We start from the raw sequence: 22293 nt of genomic DNA on the forward strand, positions 1-22293 counted from the left end.
TAGAATAGAATAGAATAGAATAGAATAGAATAGAATAGAATAGAATAGAATAGAATAGAATAGAATAGAATATAGGAATGAAGAATGGAATGGAATGGAATGGAATGGAATGGAATGGAATGGAATAGAATAGAATAGAATAGAATAGAATAGAATAGAATATAGGAATGAAGAATGGAATGGAATGGAATGGAATGGAATGGAATAGAATAGAATAGAATAGAATAGAATAGAATAGAATAGAATAGAATATAGGAATGAAGAATAGAAGAGAATGGAATGGAATGGAATAGAGTAGAGTAGAGTAGAATAAGAAATAGAAATTAGAATAGAATAGAATAGAATAGAATAGAATAGAATAGAATAGAATAGAATGTGCTCATAACTTTATTCAGTGCTCTAAGGCATATGTAGATTTGTATACATAAAGTATATAAGCGTGCTTATCCCAGATCCTCGGGAAGGACTCAATAGATGGATAAAACCCAGTCTGAACATCTGGCTGGCTATGCGACAACGGGGAAATTACAACGTATTTATATGATGCCTCTTAAAAGAGTTTAAATTTAGTTAGGTCAAAGAAATCAAGTGCTGATTGCACGGAAATATGTCAAAAGAGCAATAGCCTAAGAGCCTTATGTTGAGAAGTATATGCAAAAGACCTGAAACCTGCTGAAAAACGAGAAGACTGGAAAGAACTGGACAGTCTCAAAATGATGGCAAGGACCACTTTGATTGCTATAATTATTTCCATTTCTCTCTACGCTGCCAATTGCTTTGATGGGACCCAGGGCAAGTGCAGTGCAGAATTCAATTAGGAGAGCACTGAATAAAGTTATGAGCACAATCTGGCAAACTTTTGGCAAAAAGGACAAGGACTTTTTTGTTTGTTTCTTAAATTTCTCTCTCTCTGTGTCTCTGTCTCTCTCTCTCTTTCTCTCCATCCGTCCCTCCCTCTTTCTCACTTTCTCTCTCTCTTTCGCTCAACTATGGCTGTTGATCTCACTTTTCTGCTAAATAATTCTGGCAATGGGGTATTGAATTTCTTGCTGACCCACAGCATGAATTAGTACATTCTGGGAATTACTACTACTCCATTAAAACCTAGTTTGATTACATGCCTATAAAGAGCTACGGAGCTGTTTTTCTGTAGATTTCCATTAAAGCAAGCCGGCTCCATCCTTTAAAATATGAATGAATGAATGAATGAGTATGTGTGTGTGTGAGTGAGTGAGTGAGTGAATGAGTGGATGGATGGATGAATGTGTGTGTGAGTGTGTTGAGGTGAGTGAGTGAATCGATGGATGGGTGAGTTGAGTTGAGTGAGTGAGTGAGTGGATGGATGGATAGATGGATAGATGGATGGATGGATGGATGTGTGAGTTGGGTTGAGTTGAGTGAGTGAGTGAGTGGATGGATGGATGGATGGATAGATGGATGGATGAGTGAGTTGGGTTGAGTTGAGTGAGTGAGTGAGTGGATAGATGGATGGATGGATGGATGGATGGATGGGTGAGTTGGGTTGGGTTGAGTTGAGTTGAGTGAGTGAGTGGATGGAATGGATGAATCCTTACAACCTGGCTCACTTGCCCTAGAGCTACAGAACTTCTGGATGGAGCCATGGAGGATTTTCACATAATGGAGACATACTGAAAACCGTTAGTGGGAAATATTAAGGGAAAAATCCTCAGTACTCTTTCTGTCCCTGCCTCTCTGTCTATGTCTGACTGTGTCTCTCTTTCACACATACACTTATTTGTGAGCTAGTTTGGGGGACTGTCTCATCTGGGAAAGTCCGAATTGGGCATTTTGCTTTTACACCACTGTTGGTTGCATGACTCCGTGCTTTAGANGTCCTTGCTGCCACTGAGTAAGACCACACTTGGAAAGCCCACATCCAGTTTTGGTCTCCACGATGTCAAAAAAGATGCTGAGACTGTAGAAAGAGTGCAGAGAAGAGCAACAAAGATGATTAGGGGACTGGAGGCTCAACCATATAAAGAACAGTTGCTGGAATTGGGTAAGTCTAGCTTAATGAAGAGAAGGACCAGGGGGGACATGATAGCAGTGTTCTAATATCTCAGGGGCTGCCCCAAAGAAGAGGGAGTCAATCTATTCTCCAAAGCGCCTGAAGGCAGGACAAGAAGCAACGGATGGAAACCAATCAGGGAGAGAAGCAACCTGGAACTAAGGAGAAATTTCCTGACAGTGTGAACAATTAATCAATGGAAGGACTTGCCTCCAAGAATTGTGAGTCCTCCATCCCTGGAGGTTTTTAAGAAGAGACTGGACAACCATTTGTCTGAAATGGTATAGGGTTTCCTGCCTGGGCAAGGGGCTGGACTAGAAGACCTCCAAGGTCCCTTCCAACGCTGTTATTCTGAGCCTAGTAGGGGACTTGAATGGTCTTCCCCATCTCACTTACCAGACCCCAGCATCTGCTTTTTCAGTCAGCTGCTTCTTTCTGCCTAACAGGACAACAGGGCCTGGCTGAAGATCACTGTTTTTTAGCTTGAAATAACCCCAGGGGATGATAAATAACAGATTTAGCCAGCGAAATATGAAAGATGCGTTCCCAGTTCGCAAATTAATAGGGTGTTTCCGTCTTGAGTCTTCTTAGGAAAAAAAATAAAATAAAAACAAAATACAGAGTTTAGGAGCCTTCCATAAATCTGCCAGCTATAACGTTTCTCAAACAGAAAGTTAAAGAATCATAATTAAAGAAGGAAAAAGGCAGAAGACCCCAGGAGAAGGACTGGATGGAAAAAATACGCTTTCTAGCTTTATTGAGCGTGCCAAATCGTGACTCCAAGGACTTTGTGAATGCAGAGGTCGGCGTTTTTCAACCTTGGCAACTTGGAAGAGGTGTGGGCTCCAACTCCCAGAATCCCCCAGCCAGCCTGCTGGCTGGGGGATTCTGGGAGTTGAAGTCCACACGTCTTCCAAGTCGCCGAGGTTGAAAAAACACTGGCATAGACAAAGATGGAAATGGACTGGGACATGCATTTCCTCTTCCTTCTCCTCCACGTTATTCAAAAAGGCTGGGCCCTTTCTTTCCTAACGAGCTGTTAATAAATGAGATTTTAGCTTTTTAAGGCGGATACGGAAGCTCCAGTTTTGAACTGGGGTAACGATATCGAAATAGCAGGAACACTGAACAGGCATGTGTGGAGAGAACGCATCTGGCACGACCTAGATTCTGGGATATTTCAGAAGGACCTGGAGGTCTCTCTCAAGACCCTCTCCAGGGTCTACAAAACGGAAAGGATTTGTCAGCCTACGTTGAGCTTTTCTTGATTTATTGGGTGCCTTCAAGTCAGCGCAACTGTCGGAACAAGTCCCTACCGTTTTCTTGGCAAAGTTTTCCGACGTGGGCTGAGAAAAGGTGACTGGTCCAAGGTGTTGTGGCTCCGTCTTGTGAGCCCCTCTTATCGGAGGAAGAAGGCTCCGAACATGAAGGAGAGGAGATGGCCAGGCCTCCCTCTCCAGGACCCTCCTCTTTGGCAAGGCCTCAGGTGTCTCCCGACGGAGAAGAGAGTGACCAGGAGCCAGGTGTTTCGGATGGTGATGAAGATACGTTGTGGCTGGATCCATGCCAGCGTAGGCGCGACAAGCGTGCGCAGCAGAAAAGGAGGCGTGCCAGAGATTAAGCTGAGTCACTGGACCACACCCCACAGGCTATAAAAGAGAGTGTGGTGGCCATTTGGACTCTGTGACGGACAAAGCTAAATCTCTGGCGAAGTAGTTTGCTGTGGACTTAATTTCAAACTGTGTGTATTGTTTTTTTGTTTCTGTGTTCTCTGAGTAAAAGTTCTTGGCAGGCAGCTACGGAGCTGCTGCCAAGTTTCTTATCTGTGGCGTGGAGTGTGGAGAAGTTATTTAACCCTCAGCTGGCTGTTTGGGTGTGTGTGTCAGACGGGGACAGAACACAAGGTCCCCCAACTGGCTAAGATGGGACTAGAACTCGCAACCTGATACCTTAATCTCTCAACCCGACGGGCTCTCGTGAAGAATAACAGAATATTAAAAATCCCATCAAATAATTGGGAGAAGCCGTAGTGGCCTCAAAGGCTTCGATTTTTAATTTTTTAAACATGGTAAAGATTGATAAGTATAACACAACCAAACAAACAAAAATCTATTTGGACATCCTCCGTAATTTTTTAAAAAGTAGGAAGGAAAGAAAAATGTTTTAAAAAAATGCTGATCTAGCCCAATATTAATTAGACCTGCTTTAATCAATTAGGCTTTAGTTAGTCCATCTCCGATTCCAGACCTTTCAGAGGGACTCTGAAGTTGGACTGTGTCCACAGGGACACAATGACACAAGGTTGAACAACGGAGAGCCATAGGATTGATAGTTCAGAGGGGGGGATATAGAGAGATTAGCGGTTTTTAAAGACGTAGATGGCTGTGATAAATTATGCAGTGCTTATGAAAGATTTCAGCTAGCACTGAAATGGAAAACAAAGTTTAGCTCAGATAAATTTTCAGCTTTTTTATATTTTATAACAAGGGAAACTTGTAATATGTATATGTGTATGTGTATATAGAATAGAATAGAATGGAATAGAATAGAATAGAATAGAATAGAATATAGGAATGAAGAATAGAATGGAATGGAATGGAATGGAATGGAATAGAATAGAATAGAATAGAATAGAATAGAATAGAATAGAATAGAATAGAATAGAATAGAATAGAATAGAATAGAATATAGGAATGAAGAATGGAATGGAATGGAATAGAGTAGAGTAGAGTAGAATAAGAAATAGAAATTAGAATAGAATAGAAGAGAATAGAATAGAATAGAATAGAATAGAATAGAATATAGGAATGAAGAATGGAATGGAATGGAATGGAATGGAATAGAATAGAATAGAATAGAATAGAATAGAATAGAATAGAATAGAATGGAATGGAATGGAATGGAATGGAATGGAATAGAATAGAATAGAATAGAATAGAATAGAATAGAATAGAATATAGGAATGAAGAATAGAAGAGAATGGAATGGAATGGAATAGAGTAGAGTAGAGTAGAGTAGAGTAGAATAAGAAATAGAAATTAGAATAGAATAGAATAGAATAGAATAGAATAGAATAGAATGTGCTCATAACTTTATTCAGTGCTCTCCTAAGGCATATGTAGATTTGTATACATAAAGTATATAAGCATGCTTATCCCAGATCCTCAGGAAGGACTCAATAGATGGATAAAGCCCAGTCTGAACATCTGGCTGGCTATGCGACAACGGGGAAATTACGTATTTATATGATACCTCTTAAAAGAGTTTAAATTTAGTTAGGTCAAAGAAATCAAGTGCTGATTACACGGAAAAATGTCAAAGAGCAATAGCCTTATGTTGAGAAGTATATGCAAAAGACCTGAAACCTGCTGAAAAACGAGAAGACTGGAAACAACTGGACAGTCTCAAAATAATGGCAAGGACCACTTTGATTGCTATAATTATTTCCATTTCTCTCTACGTTGCCAATTGCTTTGATGGGACCCAGGGCAAGTGCAGTGCAGAATTCAATTAGGAGAGCACTGAATAAAGTTATGAGTACAATCTGGCAAACTTTTGGCAAAAAGGACAAGGACTGTTTTGTTTGTTTCTTAAATCTCTCTCTCTCTGTCTCTGTCTCTCTCTCTCTCTTTCTCTCCATCCGTCCCTCCCTCCCTCTTTCTCACTTTCTCTCTCTCTTTCTCTCAACTATGGCTGTTGATCTCACTTTTCTGCTAAATAATTCTGGCAATGGGTATTGAATTTCTTGCTGACCCACAGCATGAATTAGTACATTCTGGGAATTACTACTACTCCATTAAAACCTAGTTTGATTACATGCCTATAAAGAGCTACGGAGCTGTTTTTCTGTAGATTTCCATTAAAGCAAGCCGGCTCCATCCTTTAAAATATGAATGAATGAATGAATGAATGAGTATGTGTGTGTGTGAGTGAGTGAGTGAGTGAATGAGTGAGTGGATGGATGGATGAATGTGTGTGTGAGTGTGTTGAGGTGAGTGAGTGAGTCGATGGATGGGTGAGTTGAGTTGAGTGAGTGAGTGAGTGGATGGATGGATAGATGGATAGATGGATGGATGGATGGATGGATGTGTGAGTTGGGTTGAGTTGAGTGAGTGAGTGGATGGATGGATGGATGGATAGATGGATGGATGAGTGAGTTGGGTTGAGTTGAGTGAGTGAGTGAGTGGATAGATGGATGGATGGATGGATGGATGGATGGGTGAGTTGGGTTGAGTTGAGTGAGTGAGTGAGTGGATAGATGGATGGATGGATGGATGGATGGGTGAGTTGGGTTGAGTTGAGTTGAGTGAGTGAGTGGATGGAATGGATGAATCCTTACAACCTGGCTCACTTGCCCTAGAGCTACAGAACTTCTGGATGGAGCCATGGAGGATTTTCACATAATGGAGACATACTGGAAACCGTTAGTGGGAAATATTAAGGGAAAAATCCTCAGTACTCTTTCTGTCCCTGCCTCTCTGTCTATGTCTGACTGTGTCTCTCTTTCACACATACACTTATTTGTGAGCTAGTTTGGGGGACTGTCTCATCTGGGAAAGTCCGAATTGGGCATTTTGCTTTTACACCACTGTTGGTTGCATGACTCCGTGCTTTAGAAGACCCTTTTTGAAAATATTTCAGAAGAAGCATTGAGGCCAAGCGACGGTCCCTGGGCTAAGAAGCTACCGACTTTGAGCAAGGACTTCAAAAGGACGTCAAGGGTCAACACATCTAAGATCCAACATTACAGCTTTTTATCTGTCACTTAAGAGGCAGATTATGTGATAAAAATCAGAGTGTGCATTTGCACACATATATATCTCTAAGCATACACACAGAAGTTTTTTTGGGGGGGGGGTCCCTTCTAAAATTCTTCGTATGTTTAAGGTTTTGATTCTGTTTCTGCTGGGATCTGTCTTTTCTACTGAGGAGGTGAAAACATTTCGAGGTTCACAAAACTTGGGCAGTGGCCGAAAGTAAGAGGGGGGGAGGCAGATCTGGCAAGAATGTACCTCTGGATTACATCATTTGGGCCCTGCCAAATATTTGACTGAATAGCCAGCCATCTGACTTTAATCAGTCTTGGAAAGAGTTGCACGTACAGAATTTAAACCACAGCAATGAAGTCAGCAGACTGAAACATATGGGATTCCAGGAGGGGACGTACAATTCCTAACAATCCATAATTCGCTTTCCAACATAGCGTGTCTGATGTTGACATGCTGTAAGAAATTGCGGTTGGCTTCTAACAAATCAGGAAAGGAGGGGGCGTTTGTGTGTGTGTGTGTGTGTGTGTGAGTGGGGGGAAAGAGTTGCTAATCTCCTATGGGAGCTTTCCTGAGGCCTCCAGACCGGTGTTCTGAAGCGATGGTTCAACTTAGGAAACCTCTGCAAAGCTGACTGGGGATGTTGGTTTGAAGATCTACCAAGGTTTCGGCAAGTTGCAAGAACTGACCAACTTTGTTTAGACTTAGAAATTGGTTGTTTGGTTGGTACTAGGGATGGGAGACCACCAAGCTTGAAGATGTCCTGGAAAAAAATCATTGTCAGATTGTTGCCAAGGAGACTTTATGGTCCTGCATGTGAATTAATAGGTATCTCATCTGAAAGGAGACTACGTCATGTCTAACCTGGTGGCACTTGATAGCTCCATTGTAAGAGATCTTAAATCCTATTTAATAATAATAACAACAACAACAGAGTTGGAAGGGACCTTGAAGGTCTTCTAGTCCAACCCCCTGCTCAGGCAAGAAACCCTATCATTTCAGATAAATGGTTGTCCAATCTCTTCTTAAAAACCTACAGTGTTGGAGCACGCACAACTTCTGGAAGTAGGTTGTTCCACTGGTTAATTGTCCTCACTGTCAGGAAATTTCTCCTTAGTTCCAGGTTGCTTCTCTCCTTGATTACTTTCCATCCGTTGCTTCTTGTCCTGCCTTCAGGTGCTTTGGAGAATAGCTTGACTCCCTCTTCTTTGGGGCAGCCCCTGAGATATTGGAACACAGCTATCATGTCCCCCCTGGTCCTTCTCTTCATTAAACTAGATTCCAGCAACCGTCTCTTGTATGTTTTAGTTTCCGGTCCCTTGATCATCTTTGTTGCTCTTCTCTGCCCTCTTTCCAGAGTCCCAACATCTTTTTTACATCGTGGTGACCAAAAATGGACGCCGTATTCCAAGTGTGACTGCCCCAGTCACAGTTACTCTACAGCAGGGGTGTCCATCCTTGCCAACTGTAAGACTTGTGGACTTCAACCTGGATGCCTGAGGAATTCTGGGAATTGGGAGTCCACAGACCGTCAAGTTGCCAAGGTTGGACACCTCTGCTCTACGGGCTTAATATGAACCATCTGGTTGGTTCTTCTGTCGAAGACATACTTACCACAGGCGTGTATTCTTGAGCTCATTGGTTTTTCATGGTGCTAACATGTATATTTGCTGCATGATGCAACAACGGCTTACAAGTCCATCCAGATCATACAGTGGAGCCAATAAATTTCGGAACTGGTTCCCATAATGCCTTCCAAGTATGTGTTCATGGGAAGAGATGTGATCATAGCCAGGCTATTTACTCGGAAAAAATATCTTGAGCAATGGGGCGTGTGGTTCTCTCAGGGCAAGAAGAAAAGAGAAACCAAAGAAAAAAATTCAACAAATGCTTCCTCAGAAAGAATGTGATGATTTTTTTTCCTTATCCAGCTTTCTTCCTAATTTCAAAATCTCTTTAACAGATAAAGATTAACTGGAGGAGAGGGAAAGAGCAGCGAGACAAATATAAAGACGGTCGTATCGTGATTAAACAGCCCATTTTTCTGGATGTTCAGCAACAGCATCTCCACAAAAGGAAGACTGGATAAAAAAAAAGGAACGATATTTGGAAAGGCGTTTTTTGCCTCTCAACCGATCGGAAACCAATGGAATTAATTTCCATTATTACCGCAATTTGAGGGTGGATCTCCCAAAAGAATTGAACAGCTCACGCAGGGGATTTTAGATCCCCAAATTGTTCGGTAGATCTCCCCGACGAAACCAGATGCAACTAATAAATGAGATAAATGCATTGAGACAAAAGTAGCATCATAAATTCATTTTTGGATAAATGAAAATAATTGCCTGCGGGTGGCGAAACAATCTGGACCGGATTATCGGCGTGTGTGATGCCTCGAGTGTGAAATTTTAACAATATTTTCTCCTCCATTTGAATCCGAGCGAATGTTTTGACTGATTAAAAACAAAACAAGAACTTGTTTTCCTCTGATGTTATCTACAAGTGATCATACTTTTTAAAAAAAAAAACAACAACACATGTACTGGGTTGCTGCAACCTAGAATAAAATTCCTGAGGTTTCAAGGGCAACTTTTTGGACAGGCAAAAACATCTACGATGTGCTGAGTATGGGAAGAATGTTGATTATTCCAGATCTCTACATTTTTTTCTCCTTGACTGGTAGTTCCCCTAGGCCAGGGGTAGGCAACCTTGGCTCTTTTATGACTGGTGGACTTCAACTCCCAGAATTCCTCAGCCAGCCATGCTGAGGGGAAAGGGAGAGGTTTCCAAGCTGAGCCATGCTGGCTGAGGAATTCTGGGAGTTGAAGTCCACGAGTCGTAAAGCGGCCTAGGCCCTAGGCCAGGGGTGGGCAACCTTGGCTCTTTTATGACTCGTGGACTTCAGCTCCCAGAATTCCTGAGCCAGCCACGCTGAGGGGAAAGGGAGAGGTTTCCAAGCTGAGCCATGCTGGCTCAGGAATTCTGGGAGTTGAAGTCCATGAGTCGTAAAGCGGCCTAGGCCCTAGCCCAGGGGTAGGCAACCTTGGCTCTTTTACAACTCGTGGACTTCAACTCCCAGAATTCCTCAGCCAGGCACGCTGAGGGGAAAGGGAGAGGTTTCCAAGCTGAGCCATGCTGGCTCAGGAATTCTGGGAGTTGAAGTCCACGAGTCATAAAAGAGGTAAGGTTGCCTACCCCTGCCCTAGCCTAATTCTCTTTCAATATTTAGAAAGAGTACAGAGAAGAGCAACAAAGATGATTAGGGGACTGGAGGCTAAAACATATGAGGAACGGTTGCTGGAATTGGGTATGTCTAGTTTAATGAAGAGAAGGACAAGGGGTGACATGATAGCAAGGTTCCAATATCTCAGGGGCTGCCCCAAAGAAGAGGGAGTCAAGCTATTCTCCAAAGCTCCCGAAGGCAGGACAAGAAGCAACGGATGGAAACTAACCAAGGAGAGAAGCAACCTAGATCTAAGGAGAAACTTCTTGACAGTGAGGACAATTAACCAGTGGAACAGCTTTGCCTTCAGAAGTTGTGGGTGCTCCATCACTGGAGGTTTTTAAGAAGACATTGGACCGCCATTTGTCTGGAATGGTATAGGGACTCCTGCTTGAGCTAGACTAGAGGACCTCCAAGGTCCCTTCCAACTCTTGTTATTCTGTTAAACAAGATACTTTCTATTTCCACAGGATTCATTGACTGAAATCCTCTGGGATCCTGGAAGACAATTCAGGAACAACAGATACAGAGAGAAACCTGATTTGATCACTGCAGCTTTGATTCTTAAATAGGGGATCTGGGAAAACTTTTTTTTCATCTAACACATTTCCGCATCCTGAAAAAGTTTGAAAACCCCTGACGTAGTGCATAAATGTCTTTTGTTTGCCAAATAATTGCTTTTCTATGTTAAGTGCCAAAGTACAAAGAAGGAACAACTGATGATCAAGCTGAGATCATTTGATACGAGCGCTGAATTCTGATCCTGTTTAATTTAATACGGGAAGAAATTGCATTAAAAATAAATATTCGCAAGGAAGACAAAATGTCCGAGAGACTCAGGAACAAAATGGCATTCTGTTTGTTTAGGCAAGTTAACACACACACACACTATTATAACGCAACTGAATGGTTCAAACCACAACACCAGCTTTTGCTAGGTTATCATTTGACCTTAAATGGATGTGGCCGTTCAATAGCAGATTTTTTTTTTCCCCCATCTAGACTGGTGTTTCTCAAACTTGGCAAATTTAAGATCTATGGACTTCAGCTCCCAGAATTCCCCAGCCAGAGTTGAAACCCACACATCTTAAATTTGCCAAGTTTGAGAAAACATTAGTCTAGACTATTTCCCTGCAAACATCTGAACCACGAAGACGCTTAAGCAACATGTTCATTTGGAGCAGAGCAAAAGACTCTCACCCGCTGAGACACATCATAATTCACGGTTTATAAACTTACAATGAAAGGATTCACAGAACACGCTAGCCCAAAAATCAAATAAGCAACCGGGCTGCTTAGTGTGAGGTAGGAACACATATATCTATTTCCTGCCAAGGCATTTTAACTGCCAACCCGGCTGTAAAGCCGTGGTGAATTACATCCAATCTGGTGTTGAATGTGTAGCAAAACTGGCAAACGTGGTGGAGCCAAAATCACCACAGATGAAGCGTGGAATCTAACTTGATCCAGTCACAGCTGCCCGAATTTTCCATCCACAGAACCGATCTGGCAGTGTTGCCTTGATGAAAAACAAGGACGACATGAACAAAGAAAGGAGAAACGGGAACTTACCAATGATTATGCTCCCTGTTTTAGTCTCCAAGGTAATATCCCCTGCAACGAAATTGGAAGAGACGTTAAAACAGCACAACTCCTAGCAATGCACAACTCCTAGCAATGCACAAACAAGAAGCCGCAGGGGGTTGAAACCAGCTACGAATTGAATCAGAGGTTCTTGTTTGTAGTACTATCGGGCGCAGAGGATTGGGATCATACGCTAAGTTGCAATGCAGATGATTTATTAATCAAGCTTATATGCAAGAATCTAGTCATCTAAGGTTCAATACGGAATTGGCACCAGATAAGGTTAACGGAATTCAAGACTTGGGACTTGGACCATTTGTGGGAACGTAACGATTCTAGGCAGATGACTTGCTTAACTCTGCCCCTCGCAGCTCAGCCTGCTCTTCTCCTACAAGTACGTGCCTCACGCCCACATTCACACAAATACAGAATTAAGCAATCCATATTATCAGAGCCGTGCATCTTATAACCCAGCATCTCTCAGTAGCAACTTGGGAAGTGGTAAGGAGATAGTGGGAGGTATAATTCAGCAACTTCCAGGTGCCGCAAATGTTGCCTTAAGGATATCACAACCTTTTTGCACATGCTACTTTATTAGAATTCATTCGAATGCGACTTCTATTCTTATTTTGGTTTTATTATAGCAGCTCCTTATTTTGGCTGTATTGTGATCGCTCCCAAGCTCTAGCAAATTTTTGCAATTCATTTATTTCTTGGATTGCTATTCTTCCTAAGGCACAAAATGCTCAAATGGATAAAAATAATTAACAAGAACAAAATAAATTGAAAACACGCACATCGCAACCACATTGTATCATCACCACAAGTATTGCAAATAAAGCCATTATATAGTAACGACTTAATAGTTCAGTGGCTAAATTGAAAAGGATCTGTTTTGCATTCTTCTTTTTTCAAATAAGAACCGTTGTCACTTCGAGGAAACCTACAATATTTTAGGATCAACAAAAGCCTTGCAAAATTACATCGGCGAGGAAAATTCAACATGTCATTTGGAAGATGAACTTTTATAAAAATTGTGCAGTCAAGTAACCATTCCACCAACAACTGGATATAATAAATTCTGTAGTTTTCATCTTCTCTTAAATGGAAATACGTATTATCTTATAGTATCTGATTTGCCACTAGTGCTGACATCCAGCGAATATAAAGTTGGGGCAATAGTCATGAAGCATTGACAGAAACAATTTGATCCATTTCTAATTTTCTGTTCCCCGCGAGCAATAATTGGAAACATTTTCCTGCACGTCGACCTTGTACTGCTTAAAAACGAAGATACAAGTCAAAGCTATTTTTCTGTATTGGAAGCCTGCCTACTCAAAACATACATCTCTTTCTGCAAGAAAGCTGTTTATTTACTTCATATTTTTTTCCTATTCTGTCCAAGTTCAGGAATCTAAAGTCAGTCCTTGACTTACCACTGCAATTGAGCTTAAAATGTATGTCGTTAAGTGAGACATTTGTTAGGTGAATTTTGCCCTGTTTTCTTGAGACAATTGTTAAGTGAATCACTGCAATTGTTGAGTTAGTATCACAGTGGTTAAGTCGAGTAGGCAACCTTGGCTCTTTGATGACTGGTGGACTTCAACTCCCAGAATTCCTGAGCCAGCCATGCTGAGGGGAAAGGGAGAGGTTTCCAAGCTGAGCCATGCTGGCTCAGGAATTCTGGGAGTTGAAGTCCACAAGTCATAAAAGAGCCAAGGTTGCCTACCCCTGGGTTAAGTGAATCTGTCAGGATAATAATTTAATAGCTAAACAGCTTATGTGACGATGTAACGCAGTGTAAGGTGGTTGATGCAATAATAGGAATGACTCAGCAGGTGTGTGTATCCCTTTAAGAGCCTGAGTATAAAAGGGAAGGTTTTTTTGCTGGAGTCTTTCTCTCTTGTCCATTTCCTGCTGTAATTGCTGGAGTTTGCTGAATTGTCACCATGTGTGTGTCTTTTGTTTCCAGTATATTTGCAGATATTGTAATATAAACCACCATTTAATACAAACCACTGTTTGCTGTATTTTCTCCTGGGTTACCTCAGCGCAATAAGACTGTGCATGCTCTGACAGGCTTCCCCATGGATTCTGCTTGTCAGAAGGTCCCAGAGGATGACCACGTGATCCTGGGACAGTGCGACCGTCATAAATATGAATCAGTTACCAAGCATCTGAAATTCTGATCACGTGACCCTGAGGATGCTGCCATGGTCCTAAATGTGAAAAGGTCATAGGTCACTTTTTAAAGTGCCGTTGTAACGTTGAACGGTCACCAAATGAACTGTTAGAAGTTGAGTTAAGAAGTCAATAAATAAATGCGTTTAATAACTATTCAAAGTTACAACGGCGTTGAAAAAAAACACACTGTGGTCCTCACAGGTATGACTGTCGCAGCATCCCCATGGTCACGGGATCAAAATTCAGAGGCTTGGCAACTGACTCATATTTATGACAGTTGCAGGGTCCCCCGGGGGTCACGCGATCCCCTTTTGCGACCATCTGGCAAGCAAAGCCCACAACGGTGTCACTCATTTAACAAATGCAGTGATGCATATCACAAATGTGGCCAAAAAATGTCGTAAAATGGGGCAAAACTCACTTAACAAACGTCTCGCTTTGCAACAGAAATTTTGAGCTCAACTGTGGTCGTAAGTTGAGGAATATCTGTAAACTCTTCTAGGGAAACAAGTGGGGTTTTTTCAGTGCCCGTTCAGTTACTCCGAACCCCATTATTGATTCGTTCTTGTTACCATAGAAACAGATGGATCCAGTTAATGCCAGGATCTTGCCTAACAGTGGATCTAGGAAGGAAGCGTTGTGCTACAAAATGTGTCAATGCATCCATAAACAAGCAGCAGAAAATCTTACATCTTCTCAAAGAACTTTTTTCCCCAATTTTAAAGGTTTAAGTCTTCAACGTGCCTTCGTTTATCCTGGAAATGCTGAGTCTTACATTACATAAGGACGTCCACAATGGGTGGAGCAAAACAGTCATTAAAAAAAGACAAAGATGTTTTACATGTCAGAGCAGATGTTAGAAGACTGTAAATCAGTCAGATGCTGCCCATAAAACGATCAGGATTGGAAAATTAAAAGCGTACCGAATATACTGAAATCAGACTGGAATAGACAGCGTGTAGTACACGTTTGCAAGAATATAAGTATGTATTAAACTCTCTGTTTGCAATCTACTCTACTGTACTCTATTCTACTCTACTCTACTCTATATTCTATTCTATTCTATTCTATTCTATTCTACTCTACTCTACTCTACTCTACTCTACTCTACTCTACTCTACTCTACTCTACTCTACTCTACTCCATTCCATTCCATTCCATTCCATTCCATTCTCTTCTATATTTTACATTCTATTCTATTCTACTCTACTCTATATTCTATTCTATTCTATTCTATTCTATTCTATTCTATTCTATTCTATTCTATTCTATTCTATTCTATTCTACTCTACTCTACTCTACTCTACTCTATTCTATTCTAATATGGATCAAATTAATACCAGGATCTTGCCTAACAATGGATCTAGGAATGAAGTGTTGTTCTATAAAATGTGTATTGCGTCCATAACCAACCAGCATAAAATCTTATATCTCAAAGACCTTTTTTTGCAATTTCAAAGGTTTAAGTCTTCATCGTGCCTTGGTTTATCCTGGAAGTGACCCAATGATGGCTGCAATTGATGGAGCAAAATTGTCATAAAAAAAAAAAGACAAAGATGTTTTACATGTCAGAGCAGATGTTAGAAGACTGTAAATCAGTCAGATGCTGCCCATAAAACGATCAGGATTGGAAAATTAAAAGCATACCGAATATACTGAAATCAGACTGGAATAGGCAAGGAATATACAATCCTTCCATTCCCCACCATCCAGGCAGAATAAATGGTATTAGTGTTCAAATTGTCTTCTTTAAACTGGCTGTAGCTCTTTAGGTTGTTTTTTTTTTTTGCTCTACCCTGACATAAAATGTGTGTTTTTATAGGGAGAGTGTAAAAAACAGAATACTTTATGTTTGCCCGAAAAATATCCAAAACAGCCTTTTGTGACAGCCAAATTTATCTTCTTCCAAACCCAAGGGTCTACATTAAAAACCTATCCATCAACATTTTTTGAATGAGACTCAGTAAACCAACCTCACGGCTCAGCATCGCTATTCCTTGGAATTTAATTTAAAAACATCAAGTTGTATTTATTTACTCAAGCCTCTATGTGTGTGTGTGTTTGGGCCCAGTCTTTCTGGCTCTTTTTGAACTTAACAGCCAGAGTTTGAGCCAACATCCCAGTTCATTAGAAAAGAAAATGAAATGGTTTTAAATGCGGGGGTGGGTGGGGAGAGAAGAAACAGCACGCACACACACACACACAAAAGAAAGAACACACACCAAAAACCCCACGAAAGAACAAACAAACAAACAAAAACAGAAGAGTTAAAAAAAAAAAGGAGAGATCATTGCGATGCTAAAATTCTGAGGACTGATGGATAATCTTACTGCTGAGTCCTAACTTCTGCTCTGAATTATTGTGATAGGGCTGTCCAACCCACACAAAAAATCCACAAACCCAAAGTCTGGATGAATTACAGCTTGAGGGCCAGCACACCCCCACATCCCAACCACCGGTAGAAAAAAAATACAGAATATTCATTCAGCGCAGTGGTGGGATTCAGCCGGTTCGCACCACTTTGGCAGAACCGGTACCTAATTTTTTGTTGCCCAGGCCCAGAATGGACTTCCGGAAGTGGCATCCACGCAGAGAACCGGTTGTTCACCTATTTGAATCCCACTACTGTAGATGGATGGATGGATGGATGGATGGATGGATGGATGGACGGACGGACGGACGGACGGACAGACAGATAGGATTCAGCCGATTCGCACCACTTCGGCAGAACCAGTAGCTAATTTTTTGTTGCCCAGGCCCAAAATGGACTTCCGGAAGCGGCATCCACACAGAGAACCGGTTGTTCACCTATTTGAATCCCACCACTGTGGATGGATGAATGGACGGACGGACGGACGGACGGACGGACGGACGGACAGACAGACAGACAGACAGACAGATGATAGATAGATAGATAGATAATAGATGATAGATAGATAGATAGATAGATAGATAGATAGATAGATAGATAGATAGATAGATAGATAGATAGATAGATAGATAGATAGATAGATAGATAGATAGATAGATAGATAGACAGACAGACAGACAGATAGATAGACAGATGATAGATAGTAGATAGACAGATGATAGATGATAGATAGATAGATAGATAGATAGATAGATGATAGATAGATAGATAGATAGATAGATAGATAGATAGATAGATAGATAGATAGATAGATAGATAGATAGATAGATAGATGATAGATAGACTTTCCAGAGTCTCAACATCTTTTTTATAATAAATGAAGTCTTAGTACTGGGCAATTGTACTGCAGCTTCTGATAAATGGCACCTGGGTTTTAGCTCATGCCAGGATACTGCTCAGAGAACATAACCTTAGAAAAAACCCATTTTGTTCATTAATAGAATCATGTTATCTTCAAAATCTGGCTCCGCTTGTAACTTTCCCAAGGCAATTAAAAAAAATGGCTGTGCTATATTCAGCTTCATAAACACAGTCAGGCACTAAACTGGGTACGAAAAAGAATACTTTTCCTTAAAAAGGCATTTGTTAGAGAAATGTTGCTCTAATGAAGTCTTTTTGCCCTCTTACCGTGGACGTTCCCCAGTAAAATGTCGCCAGCCGCTGAAGTCAGAAACGAAGAGTCCGCGTACAAATATTTAGCTTTGAGCAGACCGTTCTCACTCGCAATGTGAATAGATGATCCTTGGAGCTTTTCTGCGTTCACACTCTAGTGCAAGAAAAAAGAAAAACAAAATACAATGAAGTTGTATTAAGTATTCTGACTTGGTAACGAATAGCTCTTGGGCTATCTTGGGCTCCAAGATCACCGCAGATGGGGACTGCAGCCAACAAATTAAAAGACGCTGGCTCCTGGGGAGGAAAGCCATGGCAAATCTAGACAGCATACTAAAAAGCAGAGACATCACCCTGCCAACAAAAGTATATATAGTCAAGGCCATGGTTTTCCCAGTTGCAATGTATGGCTGTGAAAGTTGGACCATAAGAAAGGCTGAGCGCCAAAGAATGGAGGCCTTTGAACTATGGTGCTGGAGAAGACTCCTGCGAGTCCCCTGGACCGCAAGGCGATCCAACCGGTCAGTCCTAGAGGAGATCAACCCTGACTGCTCTTTAGAAGGCCAGATCCTGAAGTTGAAACTCAAATACTTTGGCCACCTAATGAGAAGGAAGGACTCCCTGGAGAAGAGCCTGATGCTGGGAAAGATGGAGGGCAAGAGAAGAAGGGGACGACAGAGAACGAGGGGGCTGAATGGAGTCCCTGAAGCAGGAGGCGTGAGCTTCAATGGACTCCAGAAGATGGTAGAGAACAGGAAGGCCTGGAGGAACGTTGTCCATGGGGTCGCGATGGGTTGGACACGACTTCGCAACTAACAACAACAACGAATAGCCAATTTGGTCTAGTGGTTACGGCACCAGGCTAGAAAACGAGAGACCCTAAACAGCTAATTCACACCACATTGTCTTATGCCAGAGGTCTTCAAACGTGGCCCTTTTATGACTTGTGGGCTTTACGATTTCACTTCCAATAGATCAGGGGTCTTCAAACTTGGCTCTTTTATGACTTTTAGGCATGTCCTGCCAAGCAAAGATTAAAGCTAAAAAAAACCCCAATCTTTGGTCTTGGCTTATCCCCGGACACCTTGGAAAAATTTGGCATAACTCAGCAATGTTTTAGTCATTTTATATATTTATGGGGTTGGCACGTTGGCAGAACATTGACTCTTCAGGCGGAGCCAAAGCAGACTTGCCAGCGGTTCCAACCGAATGAAATTTTTCCAAGGTGTCCGGGGATAAGCCAAGACCAAATGCCAGATTGTTTCTTAGCTTTGATCTCTGCTTGGCGGGACAGGGAAAGCTGCCAGGAGATTGATCAAGCAAATGAGAAGTTGGGCTCTGGCCTAAATATTTATGATGGAATAGAATAGAGTAGAGTAGAGTAGAGTAGAGTAGAGTAGAGTAGAGTAGAGTAGAGTAGAGTAGAGTAGAGTAGAGTAGAATAGGACAGTGATGGCAAACCTTTTAGAGACCGAGTGCCCAAACTGCAACCCAAAACCCACTTATTTATCGCAAAGTGCCAGGGCTGCATCAGCATTGTGGTGCCCTCAGGGGGGGCGGGTGTGTGTGGCCCACTGGGTCGGTGTGTTTGCAGTGGTCATGGCAGACTAGGTGAGCGTGGCTGGAGCCAGTCCCTCGCCATCTCCAGGGAATCCCCGGGGGGCCAACGCAGTTTACGTGCTCACTTCCTGCCGTCGCTTCCAAACGCCACGTGGTCGCTACTCTGGCGAACTCTGCTGGGGCAACGGCGTGCGTGCCCACAGAGGGCTCTGCGTGCCGCCTCTGGCACGCGTGCCATAGGTTCGCCACCACTGGAATAGGAGCTGGAAGGGACCTTGGAGGTCTTCTAGTCCAGCCCCCTGCTCAAGCAGGAGAACCTATACCATCTCAGACAAGTGACTGTCCAGTCTCTTCTTAAAAACCTCCAGTGATGGAGCACCCAAGATTTCTGAAGGCAATTTCTGTTCTACTGGTTAATTGTCCTCACTGTTAGGAAGTTTCTCCCAAATTTCAGGTTGCTTCTCTCTTGCTCCTGGAGAGGAAAGCTATCCATCCATTATTTCTTGTCCTGGTGCTTTGGAGAATAATTTGTGGCAGCTCCTCAAATACTGGAATACTGAAGGCAGAAGTATCCAGTTTCAGCACCAGGAGACACCTAATGCACAGCCATAAACCTTCATCATTCCTTGGTTTATCCTGGAAATGCTGAGTTTGAACTATATAATGATGTCTATAACGGAAAGGCAGGCTGATTGTTAACAGAAATTGGTCTGCGAGAAAGACAGCCAAACATCTTACTCCACCGAGTTGGCTCCCCTGCTATTCTACTCGGAAGACAAAGAATACACTGGATTGATACCTAATTCTATAGCTATAAAACCTTATAATAATTCCACCGGTTCTAGTCTAAGGAGCTCTTAGAGGACCGCGCAAAAAAACCCCCAAAAGTGGATCAAAGAAACATTACAAGATATAAAAAGATTATGTTAGACGGTGCTCGACTTACAACGGGAGTCCCAAATTTCGGCTGCTCAGTGAAACATTTGTTAAATGAAGTTTGCTCCATTCTACGAACTTCCTAACTGAATCACTGCACTTGTTAAGTTAGTAACAGGGTTGGTTAAAGGACTCCGGATTCTCCGTTGACTTTGCTTATCAGAAGCTCAGCCAAAGTGGATCGCGGTCGTAAGTGTGAGAAATGGTCATAAAGTCACTTTGCAGTGCCTTTGTAACGTCGAAGGGTCACTAAATGGACTATCATAAGCCAAGAACGACCTGTGTTTATAGAAACCTATCCTAGTTTTCCCGTAGGGCTGCCAAAATCAGGGTCATTCAACAGAAATCGAAGAAGAAAAATTTCATATTCTTACTATCCAAAGAGAAATTCTACTAGCTAAAGGTGCCATCTGCGGGCCAATGCATAGCATAGCACCTCTATTTCAGGGGTGTTCAAACTTGGCCCTTTGATGACTTGTGGACTTCAACTCCCAGAATTCCTCAGCCAGCGGCTGAGGAATTCTGGGAGTTGAAGTCCACAAGTCATCAAAGGGCCAAGTTTGAAGACCCCTGTTCTAAGGTGTTTCTTATTTGCCGATCCTTAGCATAGGAAGTTTTACATTGTTTAATATTAAAAAAATATACATTTTAGTGTGACTTAATTTCTCTTATGTTAGCCCCACGGCCGTCACTTACGCTTTCTTGTGACACGAGAATATTGATATTTCCTTGAAGAGTTCCCAAGCAGATCACATCCCCTCCTTTTGCCCGGATATCAATTTTCTGACTCTGAAAGAAAACTGCATATGTGTTAAAAAAAAAAAAAACAAGTTTACTTTCTTGTTCTTCAAAGATTCGTATCCCAGTTACGGCCCATTCTAACATTCAAATCCTATTCTCCTTATATTTCTTTGAACCTTCCTGGAAAATGAACTCCTGCGTGGAAGCTGTTTTTTTCTAATAATTCAACTCTAATAAGGTTGAATTACTGCCCTTTATGCAGCTCTTAAAGGTTAAAAAAAAAACGCAATCTACGATGCTAGGAATTTCAGATCGGATCTCTGTGTATAAGTCAGCAAAAAAAAAACATTATAAAATATGTAAGCCTAAAAGGCTATCAAGTGTCAGCTATTCTGAGCTAAATAGACTAGCATTCTGAGGTGGGATAAAAGGGAAGCTTCTGCTTTTCTGAAAAGGATACATAAATTAAAAATTGGATAACAGAATAACAGAAGGGACCTTGGAGGTCATCTAGTCCAACCCCCTGCTCAGGCAGGAAACCCTATACCACTTCAGACATGTGGCTGTCCAGTCTCTTCTTTAAAACTTCCAGTGTTGGCACATTCACCGCTTCTGGAGGCAGGTTGTTCCACTGGTTAATTGTTCTCACTGTCAGGAAATTTCTCCTTAGTTCTAGGTTGCTTCTCTCCATGGTTAGTTTCCACCCGTTGCTTCTTGTCCTGCCTTCAGGGGCTTTGGAGAATAGCTTGACTCCCTCTTCTTTGGGGCAACCCCGGAGATACTGGAAGGCTGCTATCCTGTCCCCCCTCGTCCTTCTCTTCATTAAACTAGACATACCCAATTCCAGCAACCGTTCCTTATATGTTTTAGCCTCCAGTCCCCTAATCATCTTTGTTGCTCTTCTCCGCACTCTTTCCAGAGTCTCAACATCTTTTTTACATCGTGGAGACCAAAACTGGATGCAGTATTCCAAGTGTGGCCTTACCAAGGCCTTGTAAAGTGGTATTAACACTTCACGTGATCTTGATTCTGTCCCTCTGTTCATGCAGCCCAGCACTGTGTTGGCTTTTTTGGCAGCTGCCGCACACGGCCGGCTCCTATTTAAGTGACTGTCCCCTTTGATAATGCTATTTAGTAAAATCCGTTGAATTCAGTGGTTCCCATTTCAGAGAAAGGTGCCCGGCTCAGAAAAGTGGGCCAGTGACAGGATTGTAAGGATTTTAAAGTCTAGCCAAGAAAGGCTTCTGTGATTTTTATAATTCCATCCGTGAGCAGCAACAATATCAGGTACAGGAATCAATCTATTGCAGGGGTCTTCAAACTTGGCCCTTTTATGACTTGTGGACTTCAACTCCCAGTATTCCTCAGCCAGGCACGTGTGCCTGGCTGAGGAATTCTGGGAGTTGAAGTCCACAAGTCATAAAAGGGCCAAGTTTGAAGACCCCTGATCTATTGGATGTGAAATCGTAAACAAGTTCATCTGCAACAGGTAACATTGAGATAAAGGACATTTACGATGCTGAAGATTATGTATAATTCTCAAAACAAGTAAAGGCCGGTACCTTTATTGACTTAAAGATACTCGCTCCCTTCTCTGTTTCTACTTGGCAGTTAGCGCTTTCCATCTGTTCAACCTTCACACAGCCGTTTCCCGATGTCTTGATATCCAAGTCTAAAAGTGATTTTTAAAAGTAACAAGGGATGGAGATCAGAACAGGGTTAAGTT

The 22293-nt window shown here is 42.0% G+C and overlaps 1 protein-coding gene across 1 annotated transcript in view; it reads right to left on the reverse strand.

The window, feature by feature from the left end:
• FAM185A (family with sequence similarity 185 member A) overlaps positions 1-22293 on the reverse strand; it is a 37364-nt gene that overhangs the window by 14479 nt on the left and 592 nt on the right. Inside the window, exons 2-5 of the mRNA XM_015828309.1 lie at positions 22130-22239; positions 20523-20615; positions 17346-17484; positions 11591-11632 (exon numbers count right to left, since the gene is read on the reverse strand). Of these exons, the coding sequence (XP_015683795.1) occupies positions 11591-11632; positions 17346-17484; positions 20523-20615; positions 22130-22239 (384 nt within the window). The remainder of the gene's footprint in view (positions 1-11590; positions 11633-17345; positions 17485-20522; positions 20616-22129; positions 22240-22293) is intronic.

Source organism: Protobothrops mucrosquamatus, unplaced genomic scaffold (assembly GCF_001527695.2).
Source record: "Protobothrops mucrosquamatus isolate PMUCROS unplaced genomic scaffold, P.Mucros_1.0 scaffold4392, whole genome shotgun sequence".
Lineage (NCBI taxonomy): Eukaryota > Metazoa > Chordata > Lepidosauria > Squamata > Viperidae > Protobothrops > Protobothrops mucrosquamatus.